This window comes from Diabrotica undecimpunctata, chromosome 4, assembly GCF_040954645.1.
Source record: "Diabrotica undecimpunctata isolate CICGRU chromosome 4, icDiaUnde3, whole genome shotgun sequence".
NCBI lineage: Eukaryota > Metazoa > Arthropoda > Insecta > Coleoptera > Chrysomelidae > Diabrotica > Diabrotica undecimpunctata.
The window spans coordinates 131,125,462-131,152,371 of NC_092806.1; the positions used below are offsets into that span (position 1 = coordinate 131,125,462).

The window sequence follows — 26,910 nt, forward strand, 5'->3', positions numbered from 1 at the left end:
CTGAGATATAAATAAATCGTCATTTCAACATCTTATTAATATATCTCGGAAAACGAAGTATTTGCGGACATACGTTTATATAGCAAACTGTCATTATTCTTTCATTCAGAATGATCTATTGAAGTTTGTAGCACTTATTTACGTACACACTGTATAATGAGGTGTGTTAAGAGTTTACCTTTTACTAGAAAATTTAGAATATTATTTTTTAAAATGTCCTTAAACACTTTTTTTGGTGTAAGTTTGAATGGATGTAAACGTGAGAGAATTTTATTTTGAGATTGCATGATAGCTAAAAGTAACACATAATTTCGTACAATGTTGTAAACTTGGGTAGTCGTAAATTAAGGAAAAGGTCAGGGTAATCAAAAAGTTAGGTCTTCATTATGTTAAAATATTTATGGACCTAGCTGTTTTATTATATATAAACAGAATCTGTTCTACATAATTTAAAAATAATACTGCTACTTTTCTACAATTCACGTTATGTAACAACAAAAAAGCAAAATCAAATAACTGAAATATTAGCAGTATTGATCCCAACGACGAATACTTACATTGACGTGATGAAGTAATTTTGCCAATATATTAAGGGTAGGAGTGACACTGTGACCTATAATATACATTTTATCCTCTTTTCTTGTATTTCTGATTTATTTGTAGTGAAGTAGTAACTCTGCTGGATATAGTAATTTAAAGATGTTCAGAATATGTGGCTTTAAGTTAGGAAATTTGCCTTTTTTCATTTCTCTTTTTCACAAAATCAGCATCTCTTAAGCATATTTTTTTGGTCTTAAATGTAGTTTTTTCATAGCCAACAAGGATTTGCAGGAATACTTGTATATACACATGCTTTACTTTTAGGAATAAATAATGCTGACCAAAGGCGTTCTTCCCTTGCCTCCAATTCAATCTGTCTTACACTGTTCTTATCTAGTTTTTGTTAAATTCATTCTTCAGAGTCATTCTTCTTATTCGGGTTTTTATTCCTTAACCGTTATTAATTTCTTGATTTTAAGTTCCAGATATTTACATATACTCACCAGTTATACATGTGTTTTGTTAATACTTGATATGTTGATTGGGCACTAGATTTGTCCTCTTCTTTTGTTCTATATTTATATTTGTACCAACATTTTCTATTGTCTTAATGTTTTACTGCACCAATGAAGAAGTACTGCGGAGGATGAACACAACTGCGCATTTGGTCAACATCGTGAAGGGCCGTAAGCTGCAATACTTAGGAAAAAGGGCCACAAGACGAAGAAGAATATCTTGGCTTATAAATTCGAGACATCGTGGTATTTAACATACATTGATATTAGAACAAAATATAACAAAATGGGCAAACGATAGACTACTAATATTAGACGGAGTCATGCCGGAGACAGTAAGACTCGCCGCACTAAGATACCCGCAGGTTTTCCTATTGCTAAACAAACCGCTTGAACAACAGCAGTTTCCAACACAGTTGAAAGACGATAAGGTTGTCCTTATCCCGAAAGGTAGAGGTGAAGAGAAAGAGGTGCGCTTTTGGCCAATTTGCCTTCTCATTTCGGTAGCTAAATTATACGAGCAACTTGTGAAAGGCCGCCTTGAGCAAGAGCTGGAACAAAAGTATGCGCTGAGCGAGCACCAATATAGTTTTAGGGCTAAAAGGTCCGCTATAGATGCTATCACAGAAGTTACCTCTTTAGTCATGCAGAATACAAAGAGATGGGTGGCTCTCATTCTGCTTGACGTCAAGAATGCCTTTAGCACGGCATCATGGGAAAAAATGATGTCCAGGCTGAGAGAATTGGGCGTTAGTGAGTACCTGGTCAACGTAATTGACAGATACATTACCGAGAGCTCCACAAGGGAAAAATATACCAGCATCAGTTTGTCGCCAGCTGTTTCGCAGGCTTCAGTACTAGGTCCCACCCTGTGGAATGTCCTGTACGACGGGGTGATGAGGCTACAGATGCCAAGGGGATGCACTCTTGTAGTTTATGCCGACGATCTCGCACTAATTGCGAAGGCAAGTCATAAAACGGACATAGCTAATGCGGCTAACACAGTCCAGCGTCGTATTAGTAGATGGGTCAGAGAGAATGATCTACACCTAGCACCTCAGGAAACTGAGGTGGTAGTTTTTAAAGACAGCCAGGACAAATCCTCTCTTCGCTTTATAGTGGAAGGTATGGAGGTTGCACGGATTAAATCGGTTAAGTATCTCGAAGTCTGGTTGTCGAAAGGACTGAGGTTCGGAGTAAACGGCCAAAAGACGGTAAAGAAGACGAAACGAAGTCTGGAGACGTTGATACGGCTGACGCCAAGCATTGGAGGCTTAGGTAGTACCAAAAGAAGGAGCCTAAATGGAGTTTTCCAGTCGGTGGTAACCTACGCTGCCCCCGTGTGGTGTAGCACACTGAACACTGCGAAATACGCCAAGCTGATGAAGACTGCGCAAAAGCGAATGCTCCTCAGGGTATCTAGCGCATACAGGACGGTTTCAAATGAGGCTCTGTATGTTATTGGAACGGTGATACCGATCGTTCTGTTGTACAAAGAGCGAGCGAGGGTGTATGCGAGGAGGATGGATGGAAATATAGATGAAAATGAGAGAAAGAACGGTAGAGTAGTGGCAGAGAGAATGAGCGATTGGTAGCGGAAAGGCAAGGTGAAAGAAGGAACTTATTCCCGATCCGATGCCGTAGTAGGAATGTAAGTCCAGGAAACTAGACTACTTCCTGATGTAGTTTCTGACCAGACATGGTCGTTTTGGCACCTTCACAAATAGAATAGGCAAATCTGCATCGTCAGACTGTACTGTTTGTGGGGTACCGGACGCTTCAGTCCACATTTTTATCTGCCAGAGATGGACAAATGAGAGGAGAGACTTCAAAAGATTAATGGATTTCAGATTGGATAAAAGAAACATAGTAAACATAATGATGAGAGGAGAGAAAGAATGGAAAGAAGTACACTGTCTGATTTCTGGAGTGATGAAGAAGAAGGAGCAGGAGGAAATTGAACCAGGGATCTGAAATCTTGTTTTTTTTTCTCGAGAACCAAGATCCTTCTTTTGATTTCTTTTGGTAATAGGCAATTCTTAAACAATTTTTTTTTCTGATTACCGGTGATATATATGGTTATTTGTAAACTTTTCCTTAATGTAATATAGTTATTCTTCTTTTAAAGTAAAGGTAAATATAAGGATTTTAGTTGTTTATTGAGTGTTTTAAAGTAAAGGTTAATATAAGGATTTTAGTTGTTTATTGAGTGTTTTTTGTTTCATTTCGTTTCTTACTTCAATGTCCAGTACAAGTAGGTAACTTATGTTGTGGGCTTACAGTCTCACTAATTATAACGTTTGTATCCTTATACTATTCTTTTCTTGTATTTCCCTACAATTTCCCTATAAATTCCCTACTCTAAGTATGCAATAAAATCACCTCCTGTTATGACAAGTGAGTGTGTCGAAATCGAAACAATATGTAACAAGAACGCCGCGCCCCAATATTTTTATCATCGAGTTGTGCGAAATGTAGGCAACTTACAGTACCACGTAAATACATTATAACTTTTATGATTTATATTTGATTATTTCCCAACTTTACACTGTAATTTTATTGATTTAATCCTGAAAGTTAATTAAATACCTAGATATCAAACTCCCTATGATCTTATTAAGACAGAATTGAAGCCGTCTAGAAGGCGCTATTTTTCGGCGGAAAAAAATAGGGAGGCAATAATTTGAAAATTAAATTTGGCTTGAGATTCTCGCTTATGTTTTATGAAAGCCTTATTTATGATTTTTATCATAGAATAATGAAGTTTGGGACTTGCTTTATCAACATGAAGTTAAAAGCAAGCAAAACGATATTTTTATACTAAAATAATTACAAAAAAGATACATTTTGAGCTTAATAGGTCTAGATAGGTTAAATGCCTTTTAGGAACTTTTCTTCTCTATTTTCTCCTATGACTGAAAGTTTTAATTTAATTAATTACTGCGTATATACTTATGTGCATAATTACACCTACAAGCAATAATTAGTACATCCATCCATCTATTCTTTCATTTTTACTCTCATGATTGAGACCTGCAGTCAAAACTCATCAATGACTAAGACTTTGACATTGGACAGACATACTACTGCAGCACTGTTTCAAGATTCTAAGCTTTCATCAAGCAGCTTTTTTAAAATTCATTTTACAACACAATTTAGTAAATGAATTTTAAGAAAAAGAAGAAAAAAAATTGTTAATTTAGTTAGTTCATGCCTTTAAAAAGTAGCATTTACTTTTTCAGTCAAAATATTGCCTGAAGAAAGGTAACAAAAATGTATCGTAAATTAGACAGGTAAATTTACTACAGACAGAACAATGCCATTGACTATCTTAGCATTCACACACGAAACATTTTTGAAGTCACCAGATTCCAAGAACAAGGTTTAAATAAATAGACTTTTACACTCACCGAAATACATGTTCATTTTTTGTACTGGCAAATATAATAACCAAATGGACTGCATGGTAGAACCATACCACAAACCCACACATTAAGTTACAAAAACTATGTCTTATCTAATTATGATTAAAAAATATACTCGTACAAGTAAAAATGATTATTTTTCGACCAGGAGATTATCTTATTTTAAACTTTAAAAACCACTCTCACACAAAATTACATGTAAATATCACGTAAAAAATCACAAATGAAATTATTGTTTACATTTTTTTGCCCTCTTATTTGTTTCACCTAGCGGACAACACGAGCACTTCACTCAAGTAAAGGTTCTGAACCATGATCAGTAACGTATCGACCGGTAGTGTAGGTCACATGCTGACCGACATTGGCGCCTGGCCTGTCTGCCACAAGGTTAGTAGATATTAAGTTAACATAACTTAACATCTACTAACCTTGTGTCTGCCACACCACGGCATTTCTTTATCAAGTAGACATTTTTCTCTGACTGTATTCTATCACACTTTCTTTAAACTTCTACTATTTTATCTTTGATTTCTCTATCAGCAATTATACCAACTTAGTTCCTCATACTTTTTTCTGTATAGGTAGGTACCACATTTTGTATCCCTCATCTAGTTTGATTAGCAGTCCATCCGCTAGATATTTGCACAAGTAGGACATTATTCACGAATTATTATTTTTTTATTACGTCTCTTTCCTACTCACAGAAACTAAATCGATGAACTTAAGCCCCTTGTCCATATATACACAACAGCAAACATCTAACAAAGACAGTCATAGGACGATGGTCGGTGATTGATTCACCTACTGGCAATTGTAAGTTTTGTTTTGACAGCGTTTGTAGTGTGTTTATAAACTATTTTCGTGTCATTAAAATATTCAATCCTTTTTCGTGCCTTGTTTTTACGAATGATATTTTCAAGTCTCTCTCGATTAGTAGTACTCCAGAGTTCCATTCCGTATTTCCATACCGGCTTAAGGCTTGAATTGTAGACTAGAAGTTTATCTACTTTTAGTCTGTATTTCCTGCCAATCATCTGGTGCAGTTTTAATCCCAATTGTTTACGTTTCATAAAGATATGTGTTCTCAACGTCATACGTCGATCTAAGTGCATACCAAGATACTTGTATGTCATTGGTTTGTTGAAGCTGTATACCATTCATTGTGACCGGTGGGTTTTCATTGTGAAGGTTAGTATTTGGATTTGGCTTCATTTGTTTTCAGTTTCCATTTGTTCGGCCAAAATTCGATCTTGAGTCAATTTCGTAGGTTTTTCGTACCAGTGTCTGAATTTTGATGTGATGCTGTTATAGTTTCATCCGCGTAGGTACCTTCTTCGCCTCGTTAAGTGTGTATCCATGGAAAATCCATGGTGTATAGTAGATAAAGCACAGGTCCAAGAACACTGCCTTGGGATACACCTGATTCAACTGGGTAAAAGTCAGTGCATTCATCTTGGTGTCTAACTAGGAAGTATCTGTTGGTTGATAAGATTCCAGCATACCATAGAGTCTATGCGGTAGATGCTTTTTGATTTTATAGAGTAGGCCAGTGTGCCAGACATTATCAAAAGCCTGACTTCCATCTAGAAAGGCTACGGAACAGTGATTTTTTTTCTAGGGTAGGTTAAAGTCTTTTTAATAATAACTTCTCAAATATTTGGGTAGAATTGGCAATAGAGTGATATTCCTATATGATGTAATTTCTTTAGGTTTCAAACCTGGCTTGGCACCATTATGACTTCCCCTACGCTCTATTGCTGCGGAAAATAACTGTCTTAAAATAGCATTGAATACAACTCGTACTCTTACTGGGTAGCTTTTTTACAACTTCCCTCGTTATAAGTTCGTAGATAGGAGATTTTTTCGAGACGATTTCTTCCATGACGGTAGATTTCAATTATCGGTGTATAAATTTCTATATTTTCAACTCCATTTGAATCGGTTCGTCTAAGTCTCTCCCTATATTTTAAGTTTCTGTGGGGCTTGATACAAAATTATGTGGTCGGAATACTTTTCCTAAATGTTCACCAAATGCTTTGGCTTTTTCTGAATTATTTTTTGCCCATTGTCCAGCGATTTTTCTGATAGGTGGTATTAACTTTATAAGATACTTTAGGTATCTTGTAGCTTTCCAGAGGGAGTATTCATTATTATTTGATGGAGACAAATGTTCGAGGCGATTTTTTATATTTTGATTGATAAAGCGTTTGTATAATTTTTTTTAATTCCCTTACAACTTAATTGAATTTGTTACTATTACCAGACAATGTTCTTTATCAGTTGATGAACTACTTTGTGTCGTATCTAACCACGTAACCACGCACATTTTTGTACTCTTTGTGGATTTCCTCAGGGGCTTCTCCACTTGAGTTAGTGTTTTCAAATATGTGTATGATTGTAACCATGTTAATTCTTTCCTAAAATTCTTCCCATCTGGTGTTACGGTTGCACAGTCTTGGAGGTATAGGTTTTTATTGTATGTCCGTAAATATAGTTAAGATTACTGGACTATGATAAGATTTCATATCTAGGTTCGATCCAACTTTGATACCTTAGTGTTAATATCTTTTGATGTGTAGAAGTATGTACACGCAAGCACAATATATCTGAAGAATGTTACAAAACAAAAATAATATAACACGACACAAGTTTTTAACTATATATTTTTTATAACATACATTACGCATATAAATATTGATATAAATATGAAAAAAACATTTTAACTAGACGTCTTTGGTCTTAAATTGATAAATTAAAAACTAGTTTAATAAATAAATAATAAAAATCTACACATCGATAATACTTTCGTGTTTTTTATTGTTGTCTTGAGCATCAACTTTGAGTTTCTCTTGCATTTGCTTTAGCATTTCTTGCATCCGACGAATCTAAAACAAATAGAAAAATTAAATTAAAAAATAATTGTAGAAACGATAAAAATGATAAAAATAACACGTTAAGGAATACTAAGAAAGACTAAAAAATTATTCATGTTGCGCTGGTCTAGACAACCAAATATTATTGGACTTCTTCTTTCAATGTCTAATCGTTCCGGATGTTGGCGATTAACATGGTTATCCTTATCTTGATGTCGGCTATAAGGAATACTCCGGTTGTAGATGTGTAGAACTATTTTAACACTTTTTTCTTTCTTAGCTACAATCCCAGGTATTCTTATATTGCAGCCCAGATAGCATATTTTCTCTACTTTTAGAAGAACGTCACTCCTCCACTCAGAAGTACGGTATCGTCTGCATATCTAATATTGTTTATAAGTTGGCTATTTACTGCAATACCATCTTCTGATTCGTCCAGGGCTTCTCTAAAGATGTTTTCACAGTATATGTTAAATAATGCTATTGACAACATACAACCCTGTCGAATTCCATTTGACATCCCTGGCTTGCATTGATTCCTTTGGCATACCACTCCAATTTTTTGAAAGCATGTTCCAAAACTGTCTTAAAAAGAGTTTGGGAGATAACGTGTCTCCTTGCCTGATTCCTCTTTTGATTTTTATACTTTTTGTATCTTTGTGACTTTCTTCCATCGCTCTCATTTTATTTGTACAGAGATACTAAGCAATATTTTTAGTATCTCTAAATAGTATAATATCTTATTTTTTGTAAATAATTACACTTCCAACACATAATTCCATCTTTTTAGATTCTTCTTCTTCTTCTTGTGCCACTCCTATCGGAGATTGGAAATCATCAAGGCTATCCTGACCTTGTTTACAGCTAACCTAAAGAGTTCATTAGTGGTACAGCCAAACCACTCTCTCAAATTACGCAACCATGACATTCTTCTACGGCCTGGATTCCGTTTTCCTTCTATTTTTCCTTGCATTATATTTTGAAGTAATGCGTATTTATGTCCTCTCATCAGGTGACCCAAATACTCGAGTTTTCTTCATTTGACCGTTGACAAAATTTCTGGGTCTTTTCCTATCCTTCGAATTACTTCAAAGTTTGTAACTCTTTCAACCCAACTTATCTTCAGCATTCGACGGTAGCACCACATCTCAAAACTTTCAATATTTTTTATATTGTTCTGCTTGAAAGTCCAGGCCTCTACACCGTATAATAGCGTGTTAAATACGTAGCCCCTTAGCATTCTTAATCGGAGAGGGATGCTTATATCTCTCTTGCTGAAGAATTTTCTCATCGTTATGAAAGTGGCCCTGGCAATTTCGATACGTCTTTTTATTTCATTGTTTTGGTCTCCAGTTTCGTTTATTGAAGTACCCAAGTATTTGTAACTTGATACTTTTTCAATTTGTATGCCGTTTATACTAATATGTGCTGGTTGTGTCATGTTCTTACTGAAGACCATATACTTGGTTTTTTTGATATTGATACTTATGCCATAATTGTTGCAGGCAATATTTATATTTGTAAGTAATCGTTGTAATTCTTCTACTGTTCTTGCGACTAGTACAGTGTCGTCTGCGTATCGAATATTATTTACAACCTCTCCATTGATTATGATTCCTTCGTTTGCTTGCAAAAGGGTTTCCTGGCAGATGCTTTCACTATAAACATTAAATAGCAGCGGTGACACAATGCATCCCTGTCGTAATCCTCTACGTATTTCTATTGCTTGTGATATCTCATTTTCTATTTTGATGTTAGCTTTCTTTTCAAAATCGATAAAACATGCATGTACTTTCTGATTAACGTCTAGGCATCTTTGAGTAAGGACATTCAAACCGAAGAAAGCTTCTCGAGTACCTAATCCGTTTCTGAACCCCATCTGTGTATCACTAATATCCGAATCCAACTTTTGGTAAACTCGGTTGTGGATGACTTTTAGAAATATCTTTAGTAGATGGCTCATTAAAGATATTGTTCGATGTTCTAAACATTCTTTTGCATTGGATTTCTTTGGCAGTGTAACGAATGTAGACAACAGCCACTCTTGAGGTATAATACCAGTTTTGTATATTGTGGTCAATAAGTGCAATATTATACCTATTGAGTCATCATTCAAGAGCTTTAGCAATTCAGTAGGAACCTCATCAGGTCTATTTGCCTTTCCAGTTTTGGAATTTTTAAGTGTCGCTTCTACGTCACATTTTAGGATTTCAGGTCCCGTTTTACCATTTGCCTGAACGATGTTATTTCTGTTGTCCTCAAACAATTCTCTTATGTATTCACTCCATCTATTAATTTTTTCTGTTAAATCTATAATAATCTTTCTGTCTTTGTTCTTAAGCAAACTTATTTGATGTCTTCTTTGAGTTCCTGTAATTTCTTTTACTTTTTTATGTACATTGAATGTGTCGTATTTTCTTTCATAGTTTTCCATTTCTACACATTGTTCTTCAATCCATAATTATTTGGCCTTCTTTATTCTTTGCTTTATGTTCTTATCAACCTCTCTGTATTTTTGTGCATTATTCTTCATTTTACGTCTTTCATCCATTAGTTCTAGTATGTCTGGTGTCATCCATACCTTGTGTTTGTTTGCAGATCTGGTTACGTGTTTCTTTCCCGTAGTTCTTATTGTAGTGTTTATATACTTAAGTTTTTCATCTATGTTGTCTGTTCTCCTGATTTGACTTTTTGCTATTCTGAGGCTGGTGTTTATTTCTTCTTGCACTGTTTGTCGGAGGTGTTCACTTTTTAGCTGGCTTAAGTCTAACGCTGGGATGATGGTTTTTCTTATTTTCTTTGGTCTAGCTTCTATCACAGATACTACTGGATCATGATCCGAACCGATATCAGCTCCAGGATAAGTTTTAGTAGATTTCACGGCATTACGGTATCTTTTTGTCACCATTATGTAATCTATTTGGTTTCTGATTACTTTTTCTTGAGTGTGTTGAGGTGACGTCCACGTATACAGTTGCCTTGGGGGTAATTTAAAGAAAGTACTCGTTATTATTAAATCTTCACTTTGACAAAACTGAACTAAACGGTCACCCCTTTCATTTCTGTTACCTAAGCCATATTCACCGACATTTTCTCCAACTTTACCCTGACCTACCTTGTTAATGTTACTACTATGTTAATGTGTTGTTTCTTTGTTGTTCTCATCACCTCGTTTAAAGTATTATAGAATTGTTATATTTCCTCTTCTTCTTTGTCTGCTGTAGGAGCGTACACTTGTATGATGTTTATTATGTTCTTCTTATCTTTCAATTGTATTAACAAGTAATTAACTTTTGTATTAACTTTTTAGATTAATTGAGGCTATAGATTATGGTTTTCTTTTTTTTTAAGTTTATTTTTAATACCAAACTTTCGTACATAATGCATTAAATATATTTACATTGAAAAGTAAATAAGTAAGAACATGTGGCAGTGGGCATTAAGACTGTAAGCGATTCTCACCTATTTTAAATACATATTTACTTACCTCTTCGTCCTTCTGTATTAGTAGCCTATCTGTTTCAGAAATATCTGAATCGTATGGGGTTGAGTCTCTTTTTAGTTTCCTGAAATAATAAAACATAATTATTAATAAAGTATACAAAAAGAATACGGAAAATCATTATGCTTTATAAAAATAAGTACCACACTGGACGTTTCAAGAACGCGGCAAAATACAGGAAACTGGGTATAACTGTAAGAAATCTACAGACGGCACTGGATACAATAGAACGATGAAGTATCCGATAGAAAACAACAATAAATCCAGAGAAGTCCCATGCGGTTATCTTCCAAAAGAGAAAGGTGAAAGGTATCTCCCAGAAGAACAGTGAAGAGCTGACTGTGCTGGCAGTGCAAATTGCAAAACAGCAACGACCAGAGCCGCAATAAGAGGATTCACAGGAAGAAGTAAATTGAAGACAAAAAAGACTGATAAACAGTATCATACTACCAATAATTACAATATCAAAAAGAAGATACAAGCAGCTCACAACAACTTCCTTAGAGAAGCTGCAAACATGCCCAGAACGTTTCCTGTTCAGACACCTAAACCAAATACGGGTACTGAATATGATGGAAGAAAAAGCCAGAACAAAATTAGCTGAGCTAGAAGATAACCCAAGGTATGGGGTTTACTATAGATGGAAGCACAGAAGACCCAAACAGTAAATATTAGCAAACATATAGTTAAGCCTAAATCATATAGGTAAGCGTAGCTCTATTAAAAGAAGATAACGTGCTCATTTAGCATCGCAATGTATTTACTAATATTGATTTTATATCCACAAGGAAACTAAGTTCCTGTAGTTGGCTGTATACCATATATTAAAAAAATTTTTTCAATAAAATCCTTTATAAAAAGGTATATAAAAAACCCATTTGGGCTATGTTAAATTGACAAAACGTTTTCGGAATAAGTATTCCATCATCAGTGTCAGGTTAATACATAGAAATAGCCACTAAATATGGGGGTAAAAACCCTTTAAAAATTACTAAATGAAATTTAGTTTACATTATGTCTAGTTTAAAATTAAGATCTTAATTACGCACAGAAAATTAATCAATATCTAATTCATATTGCTTAGTTTAAGTGGACGTGTATCCCCTCCCGACAGCTGCACATAACGAGCTGCCATAGACGTAAGGGCCCAAATGATAAGTTGTAAACATAGCTGTTGAGGTACACAATGTATGTGAAAACCCATGTGTAAGAAACTACATATATGAATAAATATGAAACACCTATTTGATCACACAACGTATATAAACGTTATTTTATAAAAAAAATTTTTATTTGTTATGCTATATGAACCATTTTTTCTTACCCTCGTTCTCGTGCATGCTGAGAAATTTGGGAAATACACGCAGCCCTGAAATTTTCATAATGGACGTCTTCTGTAACATCCTTTAAGTCTTGCATATGGGTTGAGATCAACATTGTCCTGAGTTTGATAAAATCACTGTGTTTCGGATTTTCCACTAAAAAAAAGCAGAAAAATTTTTTAATATGGCTATTAGACCAGAACCACGCATTTGATATCGACTTGGAACACATCATGCAGATAAACAAATTATGGTTTAACAATTTGTATAAAATTTTACAAACATTACTTAATACAATTGTTTTCAAGTTTTAGCATCTGTTATGCTTCTTACCGTCGACAACACCCCATGGATATTGCCGTCCTCTAATTTTCTTTCCAGCTATTTCTAAAGTGGTATTGCTGCCCACCACAGCAAATGGAATGCTCGCTTTTAGTTCTCTGTCTTGTTGCTTAAATTCTTCATCTTCATCGCTATCACATTCTGGAAATTCATACATCTGAAAATGAAAAGGTATTGATTAATTATTTGTAGTATATATTATTAAAATGGAATGAGCATGGGCAGTACCTGTAATTATTTTTGTGTGAGAAAAGGACGATGTTTTGCAGGGGTAAATAATCTGATTGCAATATAATGTATGTTCTTTTATATGTCGGCAATTGAAGGAATGGCATTTTTTCATCAGTAAATTTAAATGGCATATATAATTTACATTATGACTGCAATAGATGTAATCATTCAACAGTTGTAGAAGCTTGATGCAGACGTGAGTTGAGAATTACTTGCGTTGAATCAAATTTATAAATACTATAAACTTCAATAAAACCTCGAATATGCGAATTCTCGATATGAATATCTAGTGAAGTATCTAGTCTAGAAATGTTTTTAAAAAAAGCAGAAACGAAACAAGCTTAAAGACTGGAAAAAAATTGTTGTATTTGAGTTTCAGCAGAATAAACATTTTAATTTTAAATCCCACAGGGTTTTTAAACGAATTATACGAAACATTTGCTATCAGAAGTAGGCTACAGTGGTCGATTTAAACCGTTTGAAGGTGAACAATGCCCAGAACCAGAAGTCAAAAAAATTTATCGATTAAATACCCGTGATAAGACAACAAATCCACCCTTGCACGAGGGTTCCATGTTATCTATGCTACCAACTCTGATGAGCCACATACAAGAAAAACTTTGAACAAACACAGAACAAACTAAAAGAAAATCAGAATAATCTGCAGGAAAACTGATAGAAAAGGTGGGTGAAAAGCTAGAAAAAATCGGACATTCATTCTTGAATAGGTAGTTAGTTGGTGCAAAGTTTGAACTGCGCGTAGATATGTAGAGAGAAAAGATATCACTTCGCAGTTACGCACGGAGATACAAGAATTAAGAAATTATATGTGTGAAATGACGAACCAGTCAAATATTGATCACTTTACTTCATTTTACTAAAATTATACCACCACCAACATTAGGTCGTACAATCAGTTAGTCGGTTTATTTAAAGCAGTTTCTAACAGCTGCAAATGCAAACTCCTGGCCTGAGGAACAAAAAACAACATCAAACTTCCGATACGCTTAGTAAAATACCTTGCCCGGAAGATTGCAGCTACTGTAGCAAAACGAAAGCTAAAGAACCCAAAGTTATAGCCAATTGTATAAAAGCCGAGATTGAACCAAAAAACCATTGGAATCCTTCTATTCTACACCTTGAATAACTTGCGGAAAAGAACATTGCACCAATTTTGATTACTACGAAGAAAGTAAATTATTAAGCAAAATGTAAATCGGTAGAAGTAATTGATAGTGTGTTGTATAGTAAATGTACAAGCACTGATGGAACCAAAGCCAAGTTAAAATTTTCATCCCGAAAAGCAGAGTTGGTGAGGTGCTACTTAAGTGTCACGATGGGTTTTCTGGAGGCCTTTTGGGAATAAACAAGGCGTTAACGAACACAAGAAATCGATTCTACTGAAAAATATCCCTCGTATGGTTGAGAGTTGGTACTAGTGCACATAATGTGCGGCTAGTAAAGACCCTAGAACGAGGAGCTCGACTAGCTAGAGGAAGCAATATTTGGTGTGTGCACCTTTTGAAAGAATCGCTGTCGACATTGTTGGACTGTTTCACCGTATAGATACCAACATATGCAGCTATTTTTTTATCGTTTATATCTTTTTTTTTCAATTTTTGGCATACCGAAGCTCTATCCATGAGTCCACAGCAAGAACACCAACAAATGTCTTGTTTAGTAAAAAGTTGCCTCCTGTAGATTTATTGTTTGTATATACCTATTTGTGCAGAATTCAACAATATCTACATTCGAAAATTAGTTGACAGACCAGACTTGATAGCGTGCATAAGAACGTTTAAGAATGAAAAGTGACCGGATAAAGACGTGGTACGACATTCAAGCCAACTACAAGTATTATATAACCCGGTGCGCTATAAGAAAAAGTGTCTAAAGCTACAGAAGTCATGCAAAGATCTGTGATAACCCAGATCAACGATGTTGTATACCATATCAGACTAAGATCGAAAATAAAGATTGTATATTTAGATTGGTTGGCCCCCTATCAACATGATTAGTACGAAGATCCTCTAAGCCTTTGGATGTTATAGAAGTATTATTCCAAACTAAATTATTACTATATAAAGGACCTGATTCTTTGGGAGATGCTTTGAAGGTAAAGAGATTTCACCTTGACTTTTTTTTTTTAATTTAGTTGCATTTGAGTTTCAGCAGAATAAATGTTTTGATTTCAATTCGACGGTAAACAAAAATGTGGTATCTATTTTCAGCCATTAAAGCATGATGCATGTCTACTGCGTCGAGCAGAAAATTTGATTAAGGCACTTGTCCTCTGTCCTAATCTGTCTTCGATCTGCAATTCTCTGATTAGCCCCAAACGTATGGCCTCTTCTTCTTCTTCTTGTTATATAGACATAGCTGTCTGTTTTTCAATGTGCCTCAAGTGAGTTGTCGTGCCATCGTTTACGTGGTTTTCCTACTGATCGTCTTCCTATTGGGGAACTGTCTCTTGTCGCCTTTACTACTCTATTTGATGTGATTCAGGAAGGAAGGAACAGAAAACAGTACTGTTTTAATTTAAAGAGGGAGAATTGGAAAGCTCATTGGTTAAGTCAAGTTATTACTTCGAATTTAAGAAAGCGAATATACAAACAGCTATGAAAAAAATAAAAAAAATATCTACCTGAATATCGTTGTCTCGAATATCGTTAAGAATATTTGCTTTTAATTTGGCAACTTCAGATGATGTGAGGGTATCTGCTTTGGCAATTACTACTACTATGTTAACTTTACGGTGCAGTCTCTTCATTACTTCAAGGTCCATTTGTCTCAAACTAAAATTAAAAAAAAAACTTGTTTAGATACAATAGTAAGCTTTAATAAAAGAAAAGAGAATACATTGTAAAATGCAATACTTTAACTACCCAACTAAAAAAATTTCCGACAGTTTCGTTCGGTGATTTCCAGCAGGTCCTTTGAGAAAATTGTAAAATATAAAATTTTATATGTGAGTACAATATATCACACTAACTGCTAAGATGACACTAACTTTACTTTACCTGCCCAGTTCTGTCAAATCAAATCTTTGTCATCGAAAAAATAGCAGTCTAGAAACGGTGTAATTTGCATGAAAAAGGTATAGCTCTGTACAGGGTTGCTCTAACAGAGGGCAGATAAGTAGATAAAATCTGGATCTTTTATTTACGCGGCAGAAAGATTTGCAAATACTGCTCATAATGTCCTAGTGACCTGGTGTCTTTTATAATTGTCTTCGATATGTTGGCTGAGATTCAAAATTTGTGATTTTAGCCAAATCCATTTTATTCTTTAATGAGTTGTTCGTCCATTATCGATGAAATTCTATTAAGGATCACGTGCTCAAGTAATTTGACAGGTGAAAGAACAAAGATACCGGTCGATTCGAGGATCGTTAGGATCTTTGCCAGGTTTAAGCATACTTCATGCTTTGGGTATATGTATACATTGTTTATCATCTCGAGAAGAAACTCTAACATAATGCGGATGACGGATCCAAGCTTGAAATTATTGAGAAGTTCGCTTAACTGACTGAATAGATTCTCTCTTATTCTGAGTTTTTTTTTCATGTGGTCTGTTATTTTTAAGGAGTGGATTTTTAAGAGTTTGGGAGGCCACTTGATTTGCTAACACCTTTCAACCTTTTAGAAACTGTTACTTCTTTCAATGGGGTCTACCATTCTGTGCCATGTTCAGATTTTCCAGGAGATTGCACCATTTTGATCTTGGGTCTTTTGATACCGGTTGAGTAATGGGACAGAGTTTAGAGTAGTCCCCAAATAGTGAGTCCGGGATCTTCAAGGAATATTTCTGCTGAAAACGTTCTCACGATATTGAAATTATCATAATTTACACCATTCTCCTTTTTTTGCGGTTTTATTACAGCGTTTAAAGTGTATATACGAGTAGTTTGTGCTGGGTGTGAGGAATTTAATCTGCAATATAATTTTGCATTCAGCTGGTATCTTGCTTGATACAAAAGTATTATCTGAATTATATCCTATCTTCCACCTAGCACTGCTAAAAGAGGAGAGAAGTTTAGCGTCGAGTATCAGTTGTAGTCGTTCTTGATCTGCCTATATCTACAACTGCCTACCATTGTCATCAGTTCCTTTGTAGCCCCCCTGTATGAAATACTTCAACAATTTAAACTAAAGAGGATGACGTTAGTATTGTAGTAGCTAAAGTTGTCGGATTATATGAAAGTGAAATCTTTCCCAGGTGGCTTTTGTACAGAGGACACAGAGAAATTTCATGTGAAGATAGATAAAATTTCTATAGTGTTCAGTTCACTGAGTGTAGATAATACGTTCAGAACAGGCGGGCCAAATTTAGCAATTCCACATTTTTCATGTGGTCTTTCAATGATCAACTCCATACTAGATATACTAGGTTTGGGGAGAAATGAGCTCTTTGTAGGTTACCTGCACTAAAATCACGTCAAAATTTTGTTTGGCACACATGTCAGATAATAAAACTTTCTTATATCTCTATTTTATGAGGACCTAGAAACATCGTTACATGCCACACCAGCATATTACACAATAATTATGGGCGACAATGCGAAAATGGTGTTTAAACAAGATGATGCAGATGTATCAATGAGTATGTATGAGTATGGCGAAAGAAATGTACGAGGGCAAAGATTGCTGAACTTCTTACACCAAGAAAATTTATTCACGATGAACTCTTTTTTCGATAAAAAGCCTCAGCGTAAATGGACATGGATCAGCCCAGATGGCAGTGTCAAAAATAAAATAGATTATATCATAACAAACAGAAAAAAAAATCAAAGACATCGAAGTACTCAACAAATTTTTAATAGAAGGGGGCCACAGATTTATCTGAGCTAAATTACTATTAAATGTCAAATTGGAAAGAACAAAGATGATCCTAAAAACAAGAAAAAAGAAATGGATTCCCTCAGAAAACAATGTCCTGTATGAAGATACACTAACTAGACATATACAAGACTTGCAAGACGAAATAGAAGATGCAGATCAAGAAAATGATGGCATAATGAAGGCTCTAAAAGAAACGGAAAGGGAGTACTACCCGACCGTTCTGACCCATAAAGAAAAACTAAGCCAATACTAAAGAGCTAATAGTTAAAATAAGACAGCTGGCGGAAAAATACGGCTCCAACTACACAACAATGAAGAAATTAAATAAAGATATCCACCGGTCAATCCGAAAAGTCGCAAGAAAAAAAAATACAAGAAAAACAACTAAAATAATTCAAGAACACAAAAGTTTAAAAGTTTTGAGGCGAAATACGAACAACATAGGCAACAAAAATATGTACAAAATCAAAAACAAAGATGGAAACATTACTACTGATAGAACCAAAATCCTTGAGGTTGTTGAATTCTTTTATCTCGAAATGTATGAGAGCACCGACGAAAGACAAGATCACCCCCTGCCCAAAATCACAAACCAGAGATCAGAATGAATGCCAAAAATAACTCCATACGAAATCAAAACGGCACTTTTAGAAATAAAAAATATCAAATCCCCTGGCGATGACGGAGTAGTGATCGAAGCGATCAAACTAGGTGGAAATAAAATTATCCAGGCTTTGGCCAAGCTCTTCACCGAATGCATCTACCAAAGAAAAACTCCTTCTCAATGGAACAATGCAGTCATTATTTTATTACATAAGCAAGGAGACATAACAGATTTAAAAAACTACCATTCTATCAGTTTGCTTTCACACATATATAAACTTTTCACAAAAATTATCAAAAAAAACTCGACGCTAAATTAGACTTCTTTCAGCCTAGAGAACAAGCTTGATTTAGATCGGGAGACAGCACTAACAACAATTTACTAATGATAAAGAACCTGATAGAGAAGTCTGCAGAATACAACAAACCATTGGCACTTATACTTGTCGACTACGAGAAAGCATTCGATACCATAAGCTATCAGAAAATGTTAACAGCATTGGCAGAATGCCGAATAGACCATCGCTACACTAACATAATTAAATTTATCTACCAAAAGACCACAGCTAGCGTAAGACTATCTGAACAACTACTATGGAAAATGTTCTCAAAAAACGCAAAAAACGAAGAAAACTCGAAGAATCGAAAAATCGAAAAAACAAAGTCTTGTCTCTAAAAACTGTTCAATCTTCCGTTAAAGTAAACGGAGATATTATAGCAATCGATCCGTTATTGCTATTTCAACGAATATCTCTAACGATCGACAGTAAAAAAGATATGGAGACTTATTTACAATACGAACTTGCACCTTTTCCATTGTCACTTACCGAAAATGGTCTCAAAAAAAAACGTTAAATCTCAGCTCTACGAATTATTTGTGAGTACAAATGGACCAACGCATTCTGACGGCATTGTGCATGTCGTCGACGGTGGATTTTTACTGCACAAAGTAATTTGGCAGAAAAATGAAACGGAAATGGAAGAGATCATGAATGTACATTTGCGTTATGTCGAAAAACATTATGCAGCAGGCAGCCATTTCGTTTTTGACGGCTATCCCGAAATTGAAAAATCAGTAACTGGGACACCAGCATCAGCAGCTCATTCAACTAGAAAAGGAGAACGTAGTCGTAGAAAAACCTGAGACAATATTCCAGAGTTTCATTATCAAAACCATACTAAAATACCATTTTTGTAGGAAAATTTTTTATCAAACGGGAAAAACAAAGACAAAATAATCAAAACGTTAATGGAGATATTACAGTCACAAGGATTTTTCTGTAAATAACCAGAAGAAGATGCTGATGCTGATATAATTAAGACTTCGATAGAAATTGCCAGAGATACAAATAAAACTGTCATTGTTGTGGGTCAAGATATTGATCTTTTGGTCCTTTTGATTCAATTAAATGAAAATAATAATGACATTTATTTTCTTAAACCAGGTTTTGGAACTGTAAAAGATCAATTTTTCACGTCGAATAGTTTCAAATATGAATCTTGCAAAAATATCATTGCATTTCTGCATTGTTTTTCAGGTTGCGATACAACATCCGGATTTGCCGAGAAAGGAAAGAAAACTATTGTAAATTCATTATTAGACGCTAAAAGTTTGTCAAGTTTGGGCTAAAATTTTTTATGAAAAAGATGCAAATAAATAAGATATCGCAAAAAATGGATTACAATTAATCAAATCTATTTATAAGTGCAAAAATGATAAGCTCACGCTGAATCAATTACGATTTCAAAAATATCAATTGGCAAAAATCAAATCATCTTTCGCATTGGCAAATCTCCCACCCACAGAAGGTGCAGCAGAACAACATTGTTACAGGGCATATTATCAGCTTCAAACATGGCTGGGCAACGAACTGAAGCAACAGATTGGGGCTGGAAACAACATCAACGAGGCATTATGCCCAAATTGACAGAAAATGAATTGATCCCGGAAATACTGCTCAAAACTATTTGCTGCAGCTGTGAAACTGGATGTAACAATTTAAAATGTGGTTGCCGAAAACATGGTTTGAAATGCACAAATTTATGTTCAAGTTGTCACGGCTCAGAAAAATGCTCTAATGTGTAGGAAAAAGCCTACGAATAAATTAATGATAATGATTCTGATGAAATTGTGGATGAGAAAGTAACGTAGACAGGAAACAATATTGGAGTGAAGACGGTGATGGTCTTGAAGATTTCGAAGATATTCTAGAATCAGAAGGCGACGAAGGAATGCCATCAAAGAGGCAAAAATTAATGCCCTAAATAATATTATGATAAATATATACATCATAAATATATATTTACATATATATATATATATATATATATATATATATATATATATATATATATATATATATATATATTATATTGTAAGATTGCCCATGACAAAAATGTAATTAAACATTAATAACCCAGCTTTTTAATTATAAAAAAAATCGTTTATGGATTTATAATTTTTTTGTTTATCAATGTATCATAAAATCTTAAGCTACATGACTAGTTACAGTATTAATTATAAGAAATATCTCAAAATTGTACATAATGATAAAAAAAAAAATTTCGATTTGAGTTTTTTTTGTTTTTTGCGTTTTTTGAAAACTTTTGCCATAGTAATGTATATTTTTTTACACTATCGGAAAGTAGAGATTTCAACAAACAAAAAGCCCACGGACTTTTTTAAAAAAGCTGATATTCTGACGCGTGAATTTTCGATTGAAAATTAGGGTGCTTTTCGATATTAAATCAATATCAGGTAAAAAAATTAATTATTCAATTCCAAAAAATTACAGTTTGTTTGGTACATACTAAGGCAAATTTTCACCAAATTTCGTAAAAAAAATTTTTTTTTGTAAAAGATAAAAATAAAAAACCAAAAACTTAATTTTTAGAATTTTTTACAAAAATTTTGAGGTAATGTGAAAAAAGTGTAAATACAAAAGTTGTAGATCTTTTTGTTACCTACAACTTTGCCATTTAACTTTTTTTCATAGCACTTGTAGTTTCGCCGAAAATCGCGATAAACCGATTTTTATCCTTAAAAACTCACCCCCTCCCACTTCTCGACCTCGTATGGAGTGGAATTTATTTTTTCTTCCATTTTTAGCATATTCTCTTCCTTTTCCCATAGGTTTCATTCTACTATAATTTTTTTTTAGTTTCAAAAATTATCGACCCTGGTCTAGTTGCAACTATATAGTCCTAATAAATATAATAACTTAGATGTATTAAACTATTACAGCAATCTTCGTAGAGCATATTAACAATATACACACAATTGTTAGAAACAAGTCTACAAATAGATTAAATAATTGAAAGAATTGAACGCTAGGTATTTATGGACTTTCTAACAACAACAGAGTATAATTAAAATTGGCATATATTTTTATTTTCTATTTTTCCTTTAATAACAACACCTACGACATAGTCTACATTCATTCTATATATATTTTTGTCGTTACAATTTTAGAACAACGTAGTAAAACCATTTTTTTTAATAGGCCATTCGCTGCACAACTAATTAACGTAAATATGTTTTCAATAAATATATCGCAAACAATAACAACTAATATAAAAACGTCGTTTGGTTCTGGCTTAACTAACATCAGGAAGTATAGCTGCTATATTTGTATGTATACATTGTAACCAGGAAGTCAAATATTAACACGATAAACATGGCACAGATAAAGTACTTCTTGCCATCCAAATCGAAGGTAGTAAAAGGGAAACTATTTTGTATAAAATGTAAATAAACATGAGATCGCAGAGTAGGAGTCAGATATTTAATTATATAATGTAATTAACTTTTAACATACACTTTGAATTTTTCAGAGTTACAGCCATTGACGTAGCGAGAGAAAATCATTAAGGGATGTATTAAAATCTGATAATAGAACAATGAATACCAGATCGAAGTATGCCTGCCAGCTAACCGAGTCATAGACCCGGCGGGATCTATATATCTTGTTTAAATAACACAGGCCTGCAAAAAAATATTTTTTGAAAGTTGCTAACTGACTTTTATGTACTTTTCAGCGCTGATTTCAAAAATGCAAACCATTTTTTGCCTATCACGTCAGTTTTTCTCACAAAGTAGGGAGTACGTTTGGGTATAATAACAAAATTTTAGCAATTTTTCACCTCACCCAACGTTATACAATTTAGTTTATTTATTAATCATGTTCCAAACTACATTCTCAGTACACTTACATTTCTCTTTAAGTCATAAATCCTTATAATAACGCTTTCGCTTTCTGTCGAATCTTCTTTTACTGCTTTTCCGGCTGTGGACTTATTGAGAATTATCTCTTTTCATCATCTAGCAGTAGTCTGCTATCATGCTCACGTTCTATCTTCCTTGGTATCTTCTTCCCATTTCTTTCGATGAAATTTCATCTTGGTGAAATCTTTGGCCCTGCTCTTCACTGACATCATCAAAGTTTGCTGGTAATTAGTCAAAATGTGAGTGGAGAACATGAAGTTTAATGCTCATGTTACAGCCCTAAAGATTCTTAAAGTTGTCAATCATTTCTGCGACGATTGTCTTGTAGTTTGGATCTTTTTTGTTACCTAGGAAACTTGTCCACAAAGTTGGGATCTGTCATTAGTTTATTAATATCCTGGACGACAAGGATTCCTACCTTTAGCTTTGCCGTGGATAAACATCCACAAAGATATCTGAAACACTCCCCTTCTTTAGTCAACGCATTGGCAAATTGTTTTATCAGCCCCAACTTAATGTGAAGTGGTGGAAATAACACCTTTTTGGGATCCAAAAGGCTTTCCCTCTTAAAATTTTTAATCCCCACTTGTAAGCTTTCTCTCAAGGTTCAAGCTTTTTTTATGCAGTATTGCTTTCTGTCTCTACTTTCCGATTCATGCAAGGGAGCTTTGTATAGCCACCTTGTGGACCCAGCATTGAAATCACTTTTAAATCACCTGAATAGCAGAGTTTCTTTAAAACAAGGTTCTCGTAACATTCGTAACATTCTTTTAACTGTCCAACCGAGTGTCCAATTGATATAGAGGCATACTTATTGCCATTGTGTAGAAGTGCTGCTTTCAGGCTTCTTTTTGAAGAACCAGTAAAAAGTCTCCACTCATTATAAGCATATTCTAATTTGAAATGTACCATAAGTCCAGAAACATATCTGCAAAACACCAGATCATCTTCTTAAGAGAAGGAAGATACAAATTCCTTTTCCCTACATCGATACTAAGACAAGGGTTTATCCAGAGTCAACATATATTTATTTTTCAATCTATATCCTAAAACTTCTGCCGATTCTTTAGAAAGGCCTAGATCTTTTAGATCTCTTAGCCAGATCCAAAGAATCTGGCACTTCAGGTCCATGAGAGACACTGTTAATGGCTGATTAAATGCTAGGGTAAGAAATATATCTTTTTGTTTCTCAAATTGAAACCTCGTACGTTACAGGAGCAAAATTAGCAGTCATCTCTTTGATTTTTGGGCTTCCTCCAAACTATTGGTATTCCAAAACGTAAGGACTGCTTTTTTACCTTGAAACCATTGTCTCAGTTCTTCAACACACACTGAACAAACTTTGTGTGGGCCCAAGGCTTATCTTGATTGCCTAACTTTATACCAAAATAAGCAAAATATACTTTTTCAACGAAATCGGAAACGTTCTTTTGTTGCTTTTTAACGGTATAGTTACCGCAAATGTAACAGAAGCAATCTGGAGAGTATATACATCTTCTGGTAGCCATTTTCCAATGTTTACACAGCACAATAACTTCACAACACAAGAAAACAGTCACTACTTTAAAGCACTAGTAACAACAACACGTGAACTGCACCGAGTGAAGAGCTGCAGTGAACTGTAGGACAGTATCAGATGCTGACTGCTTATGTCGAGGAAAGGGGCAGCACGACAGATACGCACTGACATGAAAGAAGGCGCACTGAGTCAGCAAGTGAATGGGGAGTGGTTACGGCAAGAACAAGTGCTGATATGAAAATACTGCTGATTTCTCCTAATTACTCTTTATTATATTGTTTTGTGCGAAATACTTAACTGTACGTGATGGCTTTTTTCACTATTTTCCTAAAATCAATATTGAATTGACGTGGTCGTTCATTTTGAATTATTTGTAATTTGTGTTAATACGGTGGTGAACTAAAGGATAAACTTAACAATTCATACATTAAGGATGGATCTGTATTAGAATTGTTGAATTCATTCACGTTATGTCCTTAATAAAATTCTATATGTGCTGCAAATATTAGATTTCTGATGCATATAAAATGCTTTTATAAATTATATAAAACAAAATAAAATATTTAGGGAAAATATAAAAAAAATCACATATCTTACCTATGACCCCAAGGTGGCACAAAGTATAAACAACAGTGAACTCTGTTATCCTGCATATTCCGCCTATTGAGTCCACTTTCGTCTGTGAAATATTGCCTGAATTGCTCATCGATGTAATTGACACAAGTTTTCCAACTTTCTTCACAATTAATTGCATCCCCGAAACCAGGTGTGTCAACTACGGTCAACCTATAAAATTTCAATAAAATTAAATTAAAACTTCAAAAAATTTAACAGAACACACATTGAATTAAAAAAAAACCAACAGATGCAGGAGATGAGAGCGCTTAGAAAATTTACATTACACTTTACATAGTTGCATAACCAAATTAGACACAATATAATGTAGTTCGGTTTGCGACAAACATTGGAAACAAAACAGGCAATGTATAGTCGACATCAGAGATATATCGCCCATCTATGACGTTTACTGCCGATTTGAAACACTAAATGTTAGCAACCAAGTGCTATTTGGACTTGTCCACCATCTTTCTGAATAACATTGCCGTATTTTTTCATACCATTGTCATAAATTATTTAGCCAAGAAGTTCTGGGATAACCTGAACTCCTTTTACCACCTGCCTTGCCCTGGTATTACCTTAAGTAAATTGATATCACGGCTACATAAAATAGTCTTTATTTTTATAAAAGTGGTATGAGCTTGTTCTATTCGAGACCTTATCTCTTGTATGCTGTACCAGTTTTGATTAAGTTGAAGCAGCCTGAATATTTCTAAACAGACGCATTCTATGAGTTTTCAGAACATCTAACACGCCCCTTTGACTTCTCAATACTAATCACTTGGAAGTCTTGATGTTTAACTTGAGCTCCATGTATGCTCTGATGCGTCTTGCCCTTCTAGACCAATGATTATCATTCTTCTTCCCCTGTCTTCATACCAGGATGGTCGCTGTATTTCTCTTTTACTTAGTCCTAGAGATACCCATTTGACACACAGGTGTGTCAAAGAGCGATGGAGCGTGCTATATTGGGCGTTTCACTACGAGACAAGATCCCAAATCGCCAGCTACGACAAAGAACAGGAGTGGCTGATGCAGTAGAGAGAGTAGCAACACTAAAATGGAACTGGGCAGGTCACGTGGCTCGAATGACAGATAATAGATGGACAAAGCGGATACTGGAATGGAGACCAAGAGATGATGCCTACCGAAGCAGAGGTCGTCCACCAACACGTTGGACTGACGATCTAAAACGTTGTCATAGGAATTGGATGCAAGAGGCACAAGATCGAAATAGATGGAAAATTATGAGGGAGATCTATGTCCAGCAGTGGATAAGCGAAGATTGAATGATGAGAGATCCCATCTAAATGTTCTCTGTGATTATCTATTATGGTCCTTTAGAAGGTGTCCAAACAATTTCAATCTACATTTTTCGACCCTCCCAAGCACTGTCTTCTGTAATTTCATCTTATATGTATAATGTGATTATTTGAGTGGGCCAGAATTCGGAGTCCCGGAGTCCATATTTCGCTACCATAGCACCATTGTGATACTTATTTCATCTGTACTGATCACTACGAATTCCAGGTACTTCAACCTATGAACCTTGTCGTTGTTTGCAGATCTGTTTTGATGACAAGAAGCTTTGCTGTGAAATTCACCACCATGGATTGCTTACATTATTTTACATTACACCATTGCTTACATTATTTTTTATCCTCCAAAAGTATAATGATAATATTTATATCCATCACTTATACACCCCATCATTAAAATCGCATCACTAAAATATTAAATATAATCCTAGTTAGTTCTTTGTTAACATTGTTCTTTGTACATTATTATTATTTCCTCCCAAAAATTTTTTTACGGCAAAAAAATCAGCAGAACGTGCATGTGCCCCGATTTCTAATTATTAGCGTAACATAGCCACTTCATTATGTTCATAAGATTCATTTTGAGTTATTTACTAGCTAACCCTTAACTTCCAAGAACCAATACATGAATTCTCCGCTCGTTTTCTAAAACCATTCATATGGTCCACTGTTGTGCTTTCTCTAGCAGTAGATCGTCTTAAGAAGAAAAAGTCCCTTTGACTCGAAACGGTTCTCTGTCCCAATTCATAATTAGGGCCAATTTTATATTATCACAAAATTCTCCCATTTTAGATGAAAATTCAACCCCTAATAAAATATCTCAAATATTATTTCACTTACGTATCAGCGTTCGAGCTCGAACGAGGTCAGTAAACTTGGCTGCTAAGTTCAAGTACTTATATTATCCATCTATATTGTAACTGTCCCGCTAATTATCTATTATCATTATAGACTTTGATGTCAATTCTGTTCGCGCTTTCTTGCCGCTAACTAGTCGCTGTCTTGCCACTAACTAGTCACTATCTTGCTGTTGTC

The 26,910-nt window shown here is 34.6% G+C and overlaps 1 protein-coding gene across 1 annotated transcript in view; it reads right to left on the reverse strand.

Annotated features, from left to right (window-relative positions):
- Positions 1–7,125: 7,125 nt before the first annotated feature.
- Positions 7,126–26,910, reverse strand: part of Septin4 (septin 4) — a 49,791-nt gene continuing 30,006 nt past the window's right edge. Inside the window, exons 3-8 of the mRNA XM_072530269.1 lie at positions 24,536–24,724; positions 15,395–15,545; positions 12,511–12,676; positions 12,180–12,333; positions 10,841–10,919; positions 7,126–7,365 (exon numbers count right to left, since the gene is read on the reverse strand). Coding sequence (XP_072386370.1) covers positions 7,267–7,365; positions 10,841–10,919; positions 12,180–12,333; positions 12,511–12,676; positions 15,395–15,545; positions 24,536–24,724 — 838 coding nt within the window. The 3' untranslated portion in view covers positions 7,126–7,266. The remainder of the gene's footprint in view (positions 7,366–10,840; positions 10,920–12,179; positions 12,334–12,510; positions 12,677–15,394; positions 15,546–24,535; positions 24,725–26,910) is intronic.